The sequence below is a fragment of the Berghia stephanieae genome, chromosome 14, assembly GCF_034508935.2.
Source record: "Berghia stephanieae isolate SIO BIC M18660-M18661 chromosome 14, UCSD_Bste_1.3, whole genome shotgun sequence".
Classification (NCBI taxonomy): domain Eukaryota; kingdom Metazoa; phylum Mollusca; class Gastropoda; order Nudibranchia; family Aeolidiidae; genus Berghia; species Berghia stephanieae.
The window spans coordinates 12,240,999-12,261,015 of record NC_088373.1 but is presented as its reverse complement, the minus strand read 5'-3'; the positions used below and the strand labels follow the sequence as shown (position 1 = coordinate 12,261,015).

Here is a 20,017-nt window from a genome sequence, read left to right as displayed (position 1 = left end):
CCCCATCCAGACCCAGTAGAAAGATGGTAAGACTGAAGGGACGATTTGCACAGATTCAAACAACAACAAAAAAAAGACAAAATTAATTCATGAATTATAAATGTATTATTGTAAAGATATTTTCTGAAAATGTATAAGAATGTTATATTTATTATAATATGACTATAACTATAACATGCATGACACAAAAAAAACGAACATAGTTTCGTAATGGCACAATTTATCATTGCAAGATTATAATATCACGAATCGAGTGAACAGTGATTCTAATAATATTACTCAAGAGGAAAGTAGAGAGAAATGCTCTACTGCCTTACTCTAAACACACACACACACACACACAAACACACACACACACACACACACACACACAAACCTGTTTTTAATTGGCCAAAAAGAAAAAATCGCTTCAAATATCGATAGATTATAATGCTCATCTTGTCAATAAATATTCTCAATGAGAATCTCAGCCCCGGGATTTCAAGAAGTCCCAGGTTTGAGAAATTTTTGACAAGATGATTCATTTTAGTCGATCCATATCTAATTGAAAGGCGAGTTCTCTGGCAAATTATTTTAATATGTTTGTTTTTTTTGGTTTTCTTTTTTCGGTTCCCAGAGTATGGAAGTATAATTGCCACAGGCAACAAAGAAACGAAAAAAAATCAAATTTTTATAAGGAAAATCTGTGTCAATCAGGATTGCGGAACAGGATTCAATAGTCTGATGTCACATCTGCCCAGCAACCAGCAGCTTGATTCTAAACAAAGAAAATCGATACTTTTTATTCTTCGTGCTGGCTAGAACTTTTTAACATGTCATGAGATCAATCAGTATGTATAAAAGTCAAAACATGATCAGATTTATAATGTTTTCTCCTCTGGATACACTTTTAAGCTCGTCGAAGAAGTATTTCATAAGGGCGTCCGCCATAGTTCCGATAGTTTAGAACCAATTACTAAGTTACGATACGGCATTACGAGGGGAAGTGACGTCAGGACTGTTGAAGCCTATTCCCACCTTTATTTACATATTGGCCACTTTAAAATGACTTAGTATTTGGTTCAATATCTAACACTTGCAAAAACTATACAATTTTCTCTAATTACTCCCCCTCTCCCCGGCCCTTATATAATATATTTATTAAACATCAAGCAACACAATTTGCATTATACTGGGTTCCATGCTAAAATCACCGGCACAGTCTCCAACTATGGATGGAATCTAATTAATACTGAATATAACATATATTTTTTTAATCTAACAAATGACACGGCCATGCATTACCAACACACCTTTGTTTTTGTTTTTTGTTTGTTTTTTTATAGTCTTTAATTTTGGCAACAACAACCAAAAAAAAATAACTTACATTAAGATCGATGAATTAAGATGCAATAATAATAATAATAATAATAATAAGAAGAAGAAGAAGAAGAAGAAGAAGAAGAAGAAGAAGAAGAAGAAGAAGAAGAAGAAGAAGAAGAAGAAGAAGAAGAAAATAATAATAATAATAATAATAATAATAATAATAATAATAATAATAATAATAATAATAATAATAATAATAATAATAATAATTGCAGTGGAGGAGGTAATAATCTTTTTTACAAGAAAAAAAAATATGACAATGTAAATATAGACTGTCAACATCAAAGTTCACTTTTTGATCAAGTTTTTTGTTTTTGTTTGTTGCTTTAGGTCTCTTCCAACACAATTGAGGTTATATGAGAGACCGCTGAAACAAAAAAACAAGCAATCTAACAAAAATAGTACAAATGTAAATCAAAATCATAACCTAAAGATATCATAAGCTAAATTATAAATAACCAAGAACAAACAGGCAGAAGATTTACAGAAAAAAAAATATCCCCTGTCAAAAATACAATCACAAACCAAAGAAGCAGGAAAGGCTAGTAAAGAGAAGAAGAAACGACATCACTATCGGATCGTACACCCATGCGAACATCATAGGTATATGATTCAAGGGTGATGCTCCCATCCAACCACCCGCTTTGATCAAGTTGAAAGGGAGTCTTGATCAAAGGGAGTCAATTAAGGTTTGCGTATAGTGGCATTTCTCATAAATTCAAACAAGGACAAATATTATGTCATATTAATGGAGAAATCGTAAGGCATAAAGTTTTGTACTGGCAATATAAAAGATCGCAAGTTATACGAATAAATTAAAATGCGCATTTTTTATGATGAAGTAAAAATTAAACAATACTCAAAAACAATTTTGGTTTGGCATGTAGGACGACTAAGCTGTCTTCCTTCAATATGCTGTTCTCAAAAAGTAAATATACGGTACATAAAATGTAATAATAAAGATAATAGAAAAGAACATTTTTTTTAATGGCCCCACTCTACAGAACATTGACAAAATACACATTATTTGTGACATATCGCCTCTCAACGGTACAACGTCAGGTTGATTTGAAAATCGAAGTGACTATTCTCACCCCCCGGGATGCTAGTCTTCATAATAGTATAAAAAGTAGGCCACAATTGTTGTATGTTTAATCCAAAGGTTGTAATGCAGTAATTTGTTAAGTTTCTTGTCACAAGTTGCACAATTAAAAATAAAAAAATCAATCAAATCCAAATCGCAAAAAGCCGGCGACGTTTTTTTCGGTAATCCAATCGGCCGGGGGGGGGGGGGGGGGGGGGGGGGGGGGGGGGGGGGGGGGGGGGGGGGGGGGGGGGGAGGGGGAGGGGGGAGGGGGGGGGGGGGGGGGGGGGGAGGGAGAATAGAGGCAGCCTTTGAAAATTGAATTCATGGCCAGGAAAACAAAACGAAACTTGGGGAATGATTTGCTTGTTTTTTTAAAGGGGTTTACAGCGCTTGCAACACGTTAAGGTCATATCAGCGACCGTAAAAAGGAAAAAAGTGGGATAGTAAAAAATTCTAGAATCACAATTAAAGCCCCCCAAGAAAAGGTAAGACAAAGGGGAATAAGTACAAAGAGGAAACAGATATAGATTCCAAGTGCACACTATCAAAGTACTTAGTTTGAGATCACCTAAAAAGTTTCATCCATACACAAGCACAGGTCTCCACTAAGAGGAATACACTCAAAAGTTTATAAATCATATGCATATGTAAAACAAAACATAATACAGTGCATAAGATAGAGATGATTTATAAAGGAAAAAAAAATATCATCTCCCAAAACTCAAACTATACATTTGACTATTTCCCTCTCAGCTATTTCATCCAGTCAGGGCCAGGACAAAAAAGTAATCTCATTCCAAGACAAAGACAGAAAGCAAGTTGGAAAACAGATATAGGGGAGGTAGAAGACACAGTAAGTGCCTCCCTGCCCACAATGGGAAGTCAGGAATCCCATCAGCAGCAAGAAAAGGATAAATGACATTGACATCGGGCTATGTGGTCTAGTGGTATGACACTCGCTTTTGGATAGGAAGGTCCTGGGTTCGAGCCTTGCGTTCGGCGCATAGTTGAGTCCTTGGAAAAGGCTCTTTATTCACATTCTCTCACCGTACTCAGGTGTAAAATGAGTACCTGGCCGTAAACAGCGTTGTCTCTATCCGAAAAATTGTAATATCGCCTAACAGGCGCTATGTCCCGTCCTACATATTAAATGTTGCTGTTGACCAGGGACCCCTTGTAAAGCGCTTTGAGCACATTTAGTGGATTTTGCACTATATAAAAGCTCAATTTTTTTTTTTTTAATTTTGAATAGGGAAGATAGCTTGATGGGCATTCAAAGGATCCCTTGGGGTCCAGAAAGAGTCATCGTTCCACCTACTACGCCATTTTTGAAGCAAACATTTATATTGCAAGTAATCCACAATAAGACAAGGACCATTTCAACCAACGTGTACCATGCTCTAACAAAATACTTTCTTTTTTCAATTTGGCCAGAAAACTTTTACTGCTGTTTTGTTTTGTTTTTTGTTTTTAAGGGTTTTACGGCGCTTGTAACACATTAAGGTCATATCAGCGCCAGTAAAAAGGAAAAAAAATGGGATAGTAAAAAGTTCTAGAATTACAATCAAAGCACCCAAGAGAAAGGAAGCCAAAGGGGAACTGGGAACAAATAGGGATCAGATGCAGATTCCAAGAGCAAACCATCAATGTACTTAGTTTGAGATCACCTATAAGTCTCATCCAGACACAAGCACAAAATCCGACAAAGAGGAATACACTCAAATGCTTACATTATACATTAAAAATAACAAATACAATAATACATAACAGAGAGATGATTTACAAGGAAAAAAATATCATCTCCCAAAACAATAACTATGCATTTGACTGTTTCCCTCCCAGCCAGGACCCCAACCAGGGCCAGGACAAAACCAAGTAACCTCATTCCAAGACAAAGACAGAAAGCATGTTGGAAAACAGATATCAGGGGATAGAAGACACAGTATGTGCCTCCCTGCCCGCAAGTAATCCACAATAAGACAAGGACCATTTCAACCAACGTGTACCATGCTCTAACGAAATACTTTCTTTTTTCAATTTGGCCAGAAAACTATTACTGCAAATATCCATCGATTAAAATTTGAGTCAAAATTTGGCAAAACGGCGTATACATATATATACAATGTCTCTAAATTCAAAGAATTGAGAAGTTAAAAAATAATTTTGGACGAGTTGACGGTCATTTTAATCGATATTGGCAGTAATACATTTATGGCAAAAATTTTTTAAAGGCGAACAAAAGCTAGATGTCTATAGATTTTGTCAAATCATGGCAGACTTAATCTGAGTTTTAAGAAACTGGACAATATATTTGTAAACAAATGATTTTGAAAAAAAAAAGAAACAAACTAACAAAAGAAATAAAAATTAAAATACAATTAGCAACGATGTAAAATTCCATTCTAACAATAAAACTGGATTTTAACACACACATACATGTAGGTAAAGAAAAACTTTGTATTGATGAAATGGGAAATCTAAATCATGAAATTAAATCCATTATTCTATCAGTGATATAAAATATAGGTGAACTTACTACCCCTTTGTATAAAAAAACACAAAACCAATGCAATATAATGCAAAGTTAAAATGATTTTTAAAAAATATCATTGCCTGAGCATTTCCATTAATCAAAAAAAAAATCATAAAATATTAAGGTGAACTTTAAAATCACTAGGCATTCCTGTTGTAAACAAAAGACGTTAAAAATATAACTAACAGGAAGACAATTTTTGAAAAACCAAACCAAACTGGAGCAAAAAATAAAATAATAATATTTTTAAAATAAATTAAAAAAAAAAAAGACAGGCAAAATAAAAAAAAAACAATGATAACAATGACGATGTGTTTTTGGATTGTAAGACCCAATAGATTTCAATGATTTTGTCATTGTTCTATCATAACAATCATCTGTTTTTGGATTGTAAGACCCAATAGATTTCAATGATTTTGTCATTGTTCTATCATAACAATCATCTGTTTTTGGATTGTAAGACCCAATAGATTTCAATGATTTTGTCATTGTTCTATCATAACAATCATCTGTTTTTGGATTGTAAGACCCAATAGATTTCAATGATTTTGTCATTGTTCTATCATAACAATCATCTGTTTTTGGATTGTAAGACCCAATAGATTTCAATGATTTTGTCATTGTTCTATCATAACAATCATCTGTTTTTGGATTGTAAGACCCAATAGATTTCAATGATTTTGTCATTGTTCTATCATAACAATCATCTGTTTTTGGATTGTAAGACCCAATAGATTTCAATGAATTTATCCTTGTTCTCTCATAACAATGATGATGTGTTTTTGTGTTTTTGGATTGTAAGACATAATAGATTTATTGAATTGCAACATACAGTACAGTCTGTTAAAATATTATTATTAAATTGGTTCTCGTAAACAACAAATATAATATTGACAAGAATGTTACATAGCACATAACAATAATTCAAATATAAAAGCACCATGCCTATATGCAAGAAATATGGCATTAAAATCTTGAACAATTTTGGATAATTTTAGCATGCACCAAGGACGTATAAATTTTTTTTTTTAATGAATGAGTTTGGTTTTGGATTTAAGGGTTATTAGAGATTTGTAACACATTTAAGTATGCCTTTCCAGCGAGAGTAAAAAGGAAAAAAATGGGATAGTCAGAAAATTCTAGATTTCTATGAACAAACATATTAACAATGTGAGAACAAGTGCTATCTGCATTCTAAGAAACATCAGAACAATCAGACCATTTATTAATAGGGAAACCTGCAACAAATTGGTAACATCTTTGATATTCCCGAAAATGGATTATTGCAATGCACAGTTTGTTGGTCTCACAAAGGACTAAAAAAAAAAAAACTCCAGAAAGTACAGAACATGACAGCCCGCATTGTACTGCAGAAAGACAGGAAAACTGCAGCTCCCAAATCACAATGACAGCTGCATTGGCTGCCAGTGAACTAGCGCATGAGATATAAATCTTCAACTATTGTATTCAAATGCTTGGAAGGCTCATCACCAACATATCTCTCAAGCCTCATTGAACGGCATATCCCACAGCAATCGCTTCGATCAACGAACGACCTCAAATTGAAAACATCTAATGAACACGAGTATGTGAACAGGAAAATGGTACACTCCATCAACGTTCAAGTGAGTTGGAAATAAATGCATTATTGCATTAGAATTCCTTTGTTTTGTAATGATTAGATTTTTATGCAGCATGTAACTAAAACACAACAAGTACTCACTGCTAGCTTTGCAAATCTACTTAACAAGTACTTTCCAAAAACAGTAAAATTCAAAAAGTTTGAAAATAATAGAAAGAAGCATTTGGATCATTTTTGTACCCCTTTCTTTACAATGGAATGGAATCAGGGCAACACCTTTATAGCATCAAGTACAAAGACATCATACAACAACGTTAATTATATTATACATGGAACGAATCAAAACGTTTACAAAAACCAGTTTCGGGGCCTATTTCAAAAATTCATACTACATTAACTACTACTGATGGCATCATTTCATAAATTTATGATACAGATTTAATACACATTTATATGTATTCAAATTTCAAACTCACGGTTTAATTAGTTAATTTAATATGAATTTTTGAAAATCACCCAAAAAAAACAAGGAGAGCTGATGGCCTATTGTATCACAGTTCAGGGCCCAGTGAGTTTAAAAAAAATCAACTTCACCATTATTGACCAATGTCAACTGAAAGATTTCTAAAAAGCCGGTTGAGGGCGGGAGGGGGGGGGGGGTAGCAGTAAAAAATGCATCCCTGGTACATTACACATTGCATATTCTTGGAGATAAATATTAAAAAGGGAGAAACAGATAAAAGGGTAGAGGAAACTTAAAAATTAGAAAATAAAACAAAAAACATTTTAACACGGTTAACCACTAACATAAACAAGAGCAAAGAAAGAAGATTTCGACCCATGAGACACGGCTGTTAAGGCAAACATAGCAAAAATGTTTTTGTCATGACACAAAGGAACCAACAGTTGAAGATTCAAGAAAAGAGTCTAATATAGCTATTTAGGCAAATACAACAAGAATATATTTGCCAGTAAGTACTGGGTGATAAGGCAAAAATAGTTAAAATGAATTTGCCATGAAATAAGGGAATATGGTAGTAAAAAGTTATACATAAGAAGAAATGTTATAACAAACAGGGCAAATAGTTATATGAATTTACCGTGAAATGCGGTTTAAAAAAAAAACACAGCAGACTTCAGCCATATGTTGACAAAAACCCAGTGTCAGATTTGCCATTCAAAAACAATCGTGTGACAATTTTTTCATATTTTGACCCAAAATATTAGAGAGCTTTCTTCATTAAAAAAAATTATATTTTTTCAAAACTCACATTTTCATTTAACAGTGCTAATGGTGACAAAAATTTTAAAAAGGAGGAAAATGATAATGAATGAGCGTCTTTAAGCGCCATTTTTTTCTCCACTAACCCCCAATTTTAGAGTAATTGAGATGATGAATTATCATTGATACTCTAGCTAACTTCTGGAGAGTGGGAAACTATACCTATTGGTCCCACCACACATCAAGTCTCTCACTGCCACTGTATTTTATTAGGGGAAGTGTAATTCTTTAACAGGAGGAAATTATTCCTCTAACTCCAAAATTGCAGATGTCCACGGATCCGAGGAACACCATCATCACTGATATTTAAATATGAAAAACAATCGCTTATTTACCAATCAATGCCGGAGTTTATGTTTACGTAACAATTCAACATTTGTTCTGCTGTTCAAAATGTATCATTCCTTGTTTGTATCAAGATACACATTTCCAAGAGTTCATGACACATTACTTTTTTTTTGTGCAGTTTCAAATGTGCATACGCCTATAAATTCTCTCATATTCGTGTATTTTGGACAAAATCACCTATCAAACAAGCAATTTCATACTGGTTGGTAAATCTGTCAGAGAATAGGATAAATCTATACTATAAAAAAAAAAAAATTCCAATTCTTATCTGAATGCATCCATGGCAGGAGAGGAATGCAAGTAGGATGAGTCTGTTTCAAGTGCATTCTCGATAGCAAAACACATCTCTATTTCTGATCTGCAATGCCCTCAACGTCAAATTTTCTGGACCAAGATCATCATTACGATTGTCACGACGGACAGCAATTGCAGTCTGAATGTTCCTTAACTGCTTCAAATCTTCTTTCCAATCCTGGAGCTGTGGAATAAATTAAAAATATATATATATATTTTGGCCTGGGAAAACATACCAAAGTCGCTGAACCTAGTTTTGAGCTAGAGGGCTATAAATCTAAAAACGGCACTCTGTGGCCAAAATGAGATTCATTGTTTTTAAATGATAGTTTAACCATTTATCTTTCATTTCCCAAAAAAGCATTCTTTTGTGTGTTATGTCTTCATATTTTTTAATGGGTAAGTAAAAGAAATATTGCTTCAAAATCCGCTTAAATTTGACCCCAAAAAATGCATTTTTCCCCCATCTAATTTGACTCATGATTCAGCATAAAAACTTGACAAGTTTGGTATCACTATTTTGGGCGCTATCTCCCCTACACTGTTAGCTGTTTTGCACATGAATACTTTTTTAAAAAATGACTTCATGTTGATGATCCTGTTATATTGACTACATTAAAGTGCAGCTATGTGGTCTTGTGACATGACACTCGCTTTCGGATCGGAAGGTCCTCGGTTTGAGGCCCACTCAGCGCATAGTTGAGTCCTTGGAAAAGGCTCTTTACTCACATTCTCTCACCATACTCAGGTATAAAATGAGTACCTGGCTGTTATCAGCGCTGTCTTAGTCCGAAAAAAAAAAATTGTAATATCGCCTAACAGGTATGTCACGTCATACATGTTAATGTTACGTGTTGCTGTTGGCTATGGACCCTTTGTAAAGCGTTTTGAGCATGTTTAGTGGATATTGTGCTCTATGAAAGCTCATTTTGTTTTTACATATTGCGTTGTTTTAAGTTTAAAGCTGATTTTCTCAAAACAATGTTCTGGTACCCAGCTAGCTACCTTTAACTAATCATATTTCAAAAGCTAGTGAAAGTATTGACCTAATTTAAAGACCATTATGATTAGGGATGATTACAGACAGATTGAAAAAATGACATAAACTCAAATTCCATGGGGGAGGGGGAGACATTTGTTATTGTTTCCTAGGCTAATGCACAAATAAATAAATAAATAATAATAATAATAATAATAATAATAATAATAATAATAATAGTAATAATAATAATATTTTTTTTAAAAAAGGAATAATAACAATAATAATAATAATAATAATAATAATAATAATAATAATAATAATAATAATAATAGTAATAATAATAATAATAATAATAATAATAATAATAATAATAATAATAATAATAATAATAATAATAATAACAACAACAACCCACTATTTTTCATAAAGCTTTCCTTGTATCTTCGCAAGCCCAAGACGCCCAATGACCCATGTATTATTAATACAATCAGTATTATGATCAGTCCCCCTGTAGTGATCACCATTGGTATCAATATTACCTTTTGTTAGCATTTATTCCATTACCTCTTGTTGATGTTTATTTACTCTTTTTGTATTACCATCATGTAGTATGTTTGGATTACTATATATATATATATATATATATATATATATATATATATATATATATATATATATATATATATATATATATATATATATATATATATATATATATATATATATATATATATATATATATATATATATATATATATATATATATATATATATATATATAGTTTTGATGTAGCTTATGCCTGGAAGAGAAATATACTATAATCAAACACCCTCATGAAGCCACACTTAACACGAAAAATGAGATGTACAATACTTGTCCACATTGACGGAAGTACTTATTAATCAACTACAAACCGGAACCACTTCAACAAACAACAACAGACAACAAACCAAACTCATGTAACACACAGTCCTGACGATGGCTGAAAGGGCCTGAAACATCGATGTAGCCTGACTCCAACATTGTGGTAAATATTAAAATAATAAATCGCTCCCATTGCTACATGTCGAGCACTATCTGTGCCACATTTGTATCAAACACAATTCAATATATATAATATAATTTAGATTTAGAGTTTATTTCTGTTCCTGGTTTTAATTTGCTCGTCAAAAAAGGATAATTCTGGGATGCGCAAGAGCAATATCCATACATAGAACAGTCCAATGTTTTGTTTTTAAAGATTTTGTTTCTACAGATTACCAATACGGGACAGTCCCGATTTTCTCAGGACAGAGGGCAGGTATGTGTAAACCTATTCTTTACCGTGATGTTTGGATCCACATTCATACTTTCAGGACCGGTTGTGCTTCCATTCTTCATCTCAAAAATTACCTCAAGAGAAAAGAATGGGGTTGACTCTTCTGGAAAATCAAATGTAAGATCAGATGCTTTAACTAGGAATAAATTATACAATATTTCAAAAATCATTTACGCTGAATGTCTTACTGTTTCCTTTGAACAATTGAAACAGTCAATAAGTTTTGCAGTGTTCGTTTTGTTTGTTTTTAAGGGTTTTACGCGCTTGAGACACATTTAGGTCATTTCAGCGCCAGTCAAAAGGAAGAAAATGGGGTAGTCTTAAAAGTTATAGATTTACAATTGAAAGCAGGTGTGAAAAAGGAAGACAAGGAAGAATTCAGAATTATTCAAATAGGGAACAGATGTAGATTCCAAGAGCACACTATCAGTGTACTTAGTTTGAGATCACCTAAAAGTCTCGACCAGAAACAAGCACAGATCCCACTAAGAGGAATACACTCAAATGTTTACAAATAATTGTATATATAAAACACAAAAATAAGTACAATGCATAACATAGAGATGATTTACAAGACAAAAAAAAATACCATCTCCCAAAATTATAACTATACATTGAACTGTTTCCCTCCCAGCCGAGGATTCCGGCCAGGATCAGGACAAAACTTAGTAATCTCATTCCAAGACAAAGACTGAAAGCAAGTTGGAAAACAGATATAGGGGGATAGAAGACACAGTAAGTAATACTCTGCCCACAATGGGAGGCCAGGAACCCCACACAGTTTGCAGTGTTCTATTCCGTGCCCAAGTCATAGAAAACAATAATCAAATTCTCTTTTAAAGGGTTGGCATTTCAGGTAAAAACAAGCTCCTTTACTTCAAAATGTGAAAGAAAAAATAATTGGGGAGCAGTCACTGTCACAATCACATCATTTCAGCATTTTGTTCTCCTTCTGCATATAATAGAAACCAATTGACTCGGTCAGACACAGCAGAATATCTCTTCAGTACTATCTTTCAATCTAATCTACACTGCAGTCTGCTTAAAATAAACTCCCGGGGACAAAGGAAAAAAAGTTTATTTTATCAGAGGTTTATCTTATCAAAAACTCAAGAGGAAAAACCTTCAACAAAAAAAATAAAATTGTTTAAATCTATTAAATACATATCCCCAAAAAGACAGCCCAGCTTCCTGTTAAGCTTGGCTATACTTAGAGTGACTTTTGTTTTCTACTATTATTTGTCGTTAGAGACATCTTTCCCATGCAACAGACGTATGATCATCTAAAGGCTTGGAAAGGCAGAAGGAGAATGAAAAAAAAAATTGGGAGAGTAGGGATGTTATCATAACTCATCCCCTATTCTAGTCTAAGCAGCTAGTTGGCCCAATGAGTGCCAGGCGTCTTGTTCTGATTACCCCGATTGGAAAACCCTTGAAACCAGCCTAGTGAGGGTTAAGTGTGATAATAATAATACTGCACACTTATATAGTGCCAACAGCTCATGCAATATGAGCTCTAGGCGCTTTACAAAAATAAAATAAAATAAACCATGACTACAGCTATTAGATACAGACATATTCAATATTTAAAACGCTATCAACGTAGAAATACAAAATAAAATCAAGCAAAGAAATGTTTGCTAAAGTAATATGTATTTAGATTCTGAATTTCTAATCCCAAAAGCCAATTTATTCCAAATGGAGAGACCAGATGATGAAAAAGATCTTTCAGTTATCTAATCATTAGGTATTACTTCCAATTGGAAAACTGATTTAATTTATAAACCAACAGCAGATTTAACATTTAATAAATATCTGTATTCTTCTTTGTGCATAGTTAATAAAAAATAAAAAATAAAAAATAAATAATAAATAAATAAAATTTGTCTCTAGGGTCTATTCCAAGGGAAGACTTGAATAACCCAGGTGTCGGCCGCAGTGCAGCGCCGCGCCGCAAATTGAACTAGGGTGAGGTAACTTGCTCAAGGCCACACAGTGCAGCGGGGGATGATCGAACTCGATACGTTTCGGGTACCAAGCAAAGACCGTAGCGCTGAGCCATGCTGCCCCTAAAATGACGTCATTGGTCTATTTATGGATTATTTCAGCTCAAATTATGGGCCATAAACAGGAACTTTGCAGTGGAGATGTGCATGGCGTGGATGAGACAAACCCATAGTCTCTAGTGTGCAATGACAAAGACAAAGGCACAAACGCACATGTTCAAGTGTGAGTGTGTGCGTCGTGTGGCGACATGCTTGTCTATTTCATTGAATTTTTGCACACACTACTCCCTGTCTATCCCATTCCCAGCCGAGCAGATCGGATGTGTTCATCTTATCCAGACTAGCTCACCGCCAAAGTTTATCTTAATTGTTTTAAATTACAAATGACATAGAAGAATCGGGACTGACACCAGCCTTCAGAGTTTATTTTAAGCAAGACTGCAGTGTAATTCCCATTGTCAGACCATATCCCCTGTCATTAATTTATGACTTGCTATGAGGAGAATAATGCTTGGGCACTACCAAGAGATGTAATGACCGTGAATATGGCGATTAATTATTCTGTCACTGCAATCCATTGCTTTAAAACTTAATGCATCCAGGGTGCAAGGGAGTTTTCAGCATAACACTGATTTGCATCCATCACTCGGCCCATAGTCGAGTCCTAGGAAAAGGCTCTTTACTCACATTCTCTCACCATACAAAAATGAGTACCTGGCCGTTAACAGCGTTGTATCTGTCAGAAAAAAATTGTAATATCGCCTAACAGAAGTCATGTCTAGTTCTACATGTTACGCGTTGCTGTTGGTCAGGGACCTCTTGTACAGCACTTTGAGTACAAGTGGATTTGCATTATATAAAAGCTCAAGTTTTTAGATAGACATCAAAAGCGAGATTCATGGTCAACATACCATCAGCTTGAACCTCCACAACCTTGCGGGTTGATGCCTCTTTATTTCCTTTACCTAAAAAAAATTGTCAACAAAAATAAACAGGGTTAAAAAAAAAATTAATAAAAAAACATTGTGTTTAAATTTCTTAAAATTCAAATGTATATAAATTCCAATTAAAATGTAAAAAAAAAAAAAAAGAAGAGAGAGAGAAAAGGTGTTTTGTCAGGGTTAATCTGAAGTGGCCAAGAGGAAACAATGTTGGTTGGGGACACTCTGCTAGAGGGAGTCCTCAATTTGTGGCCAGAGAGAGACATAATGACAAATGTTGATCATGGTTTGTAACTCGATGTTCCCAGCATGGTGTCATTGGGTAAAGCATTTTACTCACATAACCCTATTTAGCTTGGGGTTTTTTTGTTTTTTTTAAAAGGGTTTTACGGCGCTTGCAACACATTAAGGTCATATCAGTGCAAGTAAAAAGGAATAAAATGAGATAGTTAAAAGTTCTAGAATTACAATAAAAGCACCCAAGAAAAGGTAAGACAAAGGGGAATTGGTTCAAATAGGAAACAGATGTAGATTCCAAAAGCACACTATCAAAGTACTTAGTTTGACATCACCTAAAAGTCTCACCCAGACATAGCACAAGATCCCACTAAGAGGAACACAATCAAATGTTTACAAATCATATGTTTAAAATAAAAAATAATATGTAACAGAGATGATTTACAAGGAAAAAAATATCATCTCCCAAAACTATAACTATACATTAGACTGTTTCCCTCCCAGCCAAGGAACTCCGGCTAGGGTTAGGACAAAACCAAGTAATCTCATCCCAAGACAAAGACAGAAAGCAATTTGGAAAACAGAAATAGGGGGATAGAAGACACCGTAAGTGCCTCCTTGCCCACTATGGGAGGTCAAGAATCCCACCCAGCTATTTAGCTGTGATCGAGCACCTGACTATAGGCCGTCACAACGTATGCATACCTGCCAACCTATGTTGAAAAATAAAAACTAAAACTAAAAATAAAAGGAGGACTCTGGGGAAAAAAATTGAGGTAAACCTAAATTTAATTTAAAAGACTTTCATTTCACTATATATCCGATACTTTTTGTGAAAGTTGCCCAGCATCCCTTAATGAGTATTACAACCTAGTATCACAAATTTTAAAAAGTTGCACTCACCAACATGAAAAATCATTTTCGCATTTTTTTTTTCTTGTTTCTTTTTTGTCAAGACATGATGGATGAAAAAATCAGAGTTTTCCATATTACGGCGGGGTACTCAAAAAGAAGAAAAAAAATCGAAGCAAATCCGATTTTATCAGGGTACTTGGCAGGTATGCATATGTATAAATATTTAAATGTTCAACTTTGTTTTTATTTTTTGTTCTGTTTGTGGTTTGTTTTTTTCTGGATGTTGAAAAAAAAAAAAAAAGGATCTTGCATCAGAGAAACATCAAAAGCAAGATTCTCAATTAGCAGTGAGAATGAAATGAGTGTAACAAAACATCTCTAAATTGAGAAGAGTGCGAGGCGACCTCTTATGTAGGCCTATGGCATGTGATTTTTTTCGTGATTCTATGTGAACTTCGAACAAGATGGTGTTTGTGTGTGACTGTTGTGGTGATTTTGTAGTCGAATGAATAAACTTATGTATGATACCAAAAAAAAACCTCTGAGCACTATTTGTGGATACTGGCACTATATCAAATAATAATAATTATTAATCAAATTATTATTGCAAATGCTGCTTGAAACTCGAAGAAATAAGAAATAACAAAAATGTCAAATTATGGAATGGAAGCTTCAGTGAATCCTGCTTTGTTGACAAAGGGGAAACTGGAAAAATGTCAACATTATCTGTCTTCATTAATTATATTGAAACTTCAATTCCATTTGGCTTTTCACATGTATGACTTCGGAAATTTTTGTTCCATATGGCCCGTTGGATCCCAGCTCATCCCAACATAATCTGAGACAGAGACAGTGGCTATAAATAAATAAATTAATTAATTAATAAATTCCCTTGGCACCTTTCAGGTACAAAACAAAGCCCATACCGCATAACCATGCTGTCCCATACAATTATATTTGAAATCAAGTTATGTTCTTATACTAAAAATGGCTTGCCTTTCTTTGATTTATCACCCTTCTTCTTCTCTGATTTTCCTTCAGCCTTAGGATGTTTATTTCCCATTCCGGAAACCTTCAGGTGTCTTCTGGAGAGAAAAAAAAAAAAAAAAATCGGTAGATTTAGAAAGTTTTAGAAATAGAAAAGATCTTATTTTATCCTGTGTGGAATATAATATCATCCCTGCCGATAGTCAAATACTAATTAATTATTATGAATTTAATCAAGTGGAGTAAAGTATTTATGTAAAGTGATTTCCATTAGGACACTGTGAATACTAAGGTGACAGAAGCTGTGGCCTGTAAAAAGTAATGTATAAAAATTTTTTTAAAAGAACATAAACAACTTCACAAATAACAAAACACAGAATCTTTCTGACTCAAAACCCTTCTTCAGCCAATTAATAAATTTGGCTATGGCTGAAGAAGGGTTTTGAGCATAAAACATTAAGCTTGAAGCTATTACATTCTTTTTTTTCTTTTTTGTATGTTACATGAGGAATTAAAGCAAGAGATTTGCAATCAATGTTATCAGCTACCATCAAAATTGCTAGATGTAGTTTATCAAGTTAAAGCAACGAGTCAAAAAGCAAGACAAAGGGGAATTAGTTCAAAAAGGGAAAAGATGTAGATCCCCAGAGCACACTATTAGTATCAAATTTATCCAAATTTAGCAGATACTGCTTTTCATCATAAATGTTAGCATATGCTGCTTTTCATTAACACTCGCACACCTCTCCTGTCTTACTAGCCATGATGGGTACTTGTACCTGCTGTATGAAGATTGAGCATCAACTCAGATGGCTCTATTTGTCTTCAGTGCTGAAAGTGACAAACAGTGAAAAAGTAGGAAAATGTTGAACGATTGCCTTTAAGCCCCATTTTTACTGCAGTAAACCCCACTTTTAGAGCAATTGAGATGATAGACTATCATTGATACTCTAGCTAACTTCTGTAGAGTGGGAAACGGCACCTGTGTGTTCCACCACACATCAACTCTCTCATTGCTAGCACATTGTTTCGAGAAAATGTAATTTTTAAAAGGAGGAAATTCCTCCTCTGGACTCCAAAATCGCGGATTTCCGCGGGTCCGAGGAAAACCATCAGCACTGTTTCTTGTCAACGAGAAGCGAGATAGACGTGCAACAGTGCGCTGAGGGTGGGGTATGGGAGCTTCCAATGAGCCAAAACACCACAGGCCACCTTATTATTTTATATAAAAAACTATTTGTACAAAATGATGTACACCCAATTAAGTGATATGTTGTCCTGCATACTAGAAATTAAGATACCAGCTTATTTATTTTACTATAGAATGTGTGTATGCCTATATTCAATTCAGTCCTTCAATTTACTCTTCTCATAACTTTCAGTTGCAATGAAAATGTAAATTTTTATGAATGAATGTTCTTTCGTGAAAGCAATTGAAAAATAGAATTCAATTGATACAATCAATCATTCACTTACTCTTTTTGAGAAGGCTGTCGTTAATCCCAGACATGTCTGCCAATAAAGAAAACTGATTATTGGCAGACACCTGTCTGGCAATAACCTCAGGCCTGGCCTTTTCATTATTGGCAGACACATCTATCAAGTTGGCAGATAGATTTTATGCAAAAGGCCAAACTAGGTGTGAAAAATACCAAATATTCTGAAAAAATGCCAGTGGTTATTTGTATCACAAATCAGTTACCATCAAGTGATATCTAACACAAAATGAAAGTAAATAGTGCTCAAATGCCAAATCCAGCTATTTTAAAAAAGTAAATGGATCAATGAAATGTAAGTTTTTGACACTTTGAACTGAATCATCAAACTGGCAATTTGCCTGCTTTTGTTCAACCAACAAGAAACTTGTTAATCATCAAATCGGTTCATAGTCCACCAACCATTCCAGTTTTCACTACCTACCTACCTGTTAACTTTATTGATCTGCTTTTGCTTCTATAATTTGTTCATTGTGAAGACAATTTGGGGATATTGATGACGGCCGGGAATTTGCTTATTTCACGGACGAGTCCCTACGCCTAGGCATTGTTCGCCCCAAAACTGACCACACCTATTTTTTTTCTGTCTTCTTCATACAAAACAATACAATTTATTATCTCACTTCCAAAAAACTAGATCCAACAACATATTATACGATCAGAGATGAAAATAACAAGGAAGCAAAGTTGATGGAAAATTATCTAGCTCATATATCATATATGAATTTTAAGATACACCGATATCGGTATGGATATACAGCTCAGTGGGTTAGACCACCTTTCATTTTGTTCCTTTTAGCTGCACAGGTTTGAATCCGATCCCTCCTTTATTTTTTTCTTCCCAAATAATGTTCATTGTTTTCACACTCTTTTTCCGAGCAAGAGTTTTTTAATTAATTGAACTTTTTATTTCTCTGATAATTTTAATTCATTATATATTTTGCTCTAGGTTTATTCGTTCTGTTTTGTTTTTTAAATAATTATTGTTGTTATTATTATTACCATTATTATCATCATCAATTTTGTTATTATTATTATTTCCAGCTTTATTTCCAAGGGAAATTTCTCTCTCTCTCTCTTACACACACATACACACATATACACACTCTCTCTTTCTCACTTTTTAAAAAAAGCATTTTGCTCTAAATCTTGGGGTTGTTTTTGAGCGTTTTTTGTTTGCTGAACCTTTATGTAAATTTTAAACATTATAAATGCAATCGGAGTCAATAAAAATATTCACAGTATGTAACATCCGTTTGATACAATTTCTTAAAATTGTTTTTATTTTTTTCTCTATCTGAATATTTATGTTTGTTTGCTTTTTAATTATTTATTCTTTTTAGAATATACTTTCTGATATCGGAGTGGGGACGAATATGACGATTTGGTAGAAAGGAACCAAAAGAGAGAAAAATATTTTTTTTTTTTTTAAAAAGGGGGGGGGAGTGGGACATGTATCATTTGCAACCCTCTGTAGAAAAAAGATGGGGAAAAGGAAAGTGGCGGAACAAGGATTCGAACACACAACGTCGATGCAAGCAGACTTAACCATTCGGAAATGACACCCAAATGAATGTCAACGCATATTGTATATAGATAGTAATTCATCGACTGATTTATTGTTGGTTACTTTTATGCTTATGTTTTTATTGACTTTACTTATTTCACTTTTCAGTGACAGTATCTGCCAATAATCATTTTTCTTATTCTCAGACATGTCTGAGAATAATCACAGCGTTTTGAGAATGTAAGTGAAAGCTTCCATGTGACAAACTGGGCCTCTTACAAACCGGCATGCTTTTCCATTGTGGGCTGTGACAAACTGATATGCTTCCCTAACAAACTGGCATGATTTCCCAAGCCATAGGTATGTGGGCTGTGACAAACTGTTAAGCTTCCTATGGAATCCAAGTTGGCCCAATTGAAATTGATGAGACATGTTTATTGCTTATGGACTATGACTATGAGCGCCTGAACTCGTCTCCCTCTCGGTCCCTATCGTCATTGCAATTTTCTGCCTTTTTCTTGTGTGAAAGCCCCTGAATTTTTGCACAAAAAAGCGCGCCTTGGCATTACACTATCTAGGCCATTAAATATTGTCGCTAACCATAGTCTTGACGGCAGACACAGCTCCCCAATCCCACCAGAACTTCTGGTTCAGTCCGCTACTAGATCTAGACCTAGAGCTTCTGACTTCTGGCAGAAGCGTGCTGCAGTCCGCTACTAGTGACTAGTACACACCACAACTCCCTCGTCACTTACCACTGATAAATCAATATTCACGGCCTCAATTTGATCAGCTTACTTATGTTTCAATTCAACTTTATTATCCTACTTCTGTGCTGATAGGTACCTCTTAAGACTTAGATAAAAGTTGACAACATTACTCGTTTGAGACTTGCGGTTTGAGATTTTGCACTCAGGTCACTTGGTTGGCAGTTGGCAGTGGAACCTGCGGCACTCGACAAGAATACAAGAGCAGGCTTACCAGATTCATTTTTGCATAATATGCCAAACAAGTAACAGAAACATGCCAAATGGTCTGAAAATATGCTGTCACAGATCGTGGATAGCTCAAACGGTAGAGTCACGATCTCCTCGGCCAGGCGGAGTTGTCGTTCCAGTAAGGTCGCGGGCTCGAGCCCCCATCGTCGCCGAGTTTTTATTCTCTGTTGTCTTCCGGCATTTTCCCACTCACTTCAT

General features: G+C 34.4%; 1 protein-coding gene across 2 annotated transcripts; it reads right to left on the bottom strand.

Annotated features, from left to right (window-relative positions):
* Positions 1-3,777: 3,777 nt before the first annotated feature.
* On the bottom strand, positions 3,778-19,780 carry LOC144959611 (uncharacterized). Of its 2 annotated transcripts, none has more exons than XM_078892245.1 (5): positions 19,577-19,780; positions 15,828-15,916; positions 13,710-13,763; positions 10,798-10,895; positions 3,778-8,675 (listed from the first exon to the last, which is right to left on the bottom strand). In XM_078892245.1, exons 2-5 carry the CDS (start codon positions 15,892-15,894, stop codon positions 8,514-8,516), a joined length of 381 nt encoding a protein of 126 aa, XP_078748371.1. In that variant the 5' UTR covers positions 15,895-15,916; positions 19,577-19,780; the 3' UTR covers positions 3,778-8,513. The 2 variants fall into 2 exon arrangements, with proteins under 2 accessions (XP_078748371.1, XP_078748372.1); XM_078892246.1 differs by lacking the exon at positions 19,577-19,780 and adding an exon at positions 16,598-16,650.
* Positions 19,781-20,017: the final 237 nt, after the last annotated feature.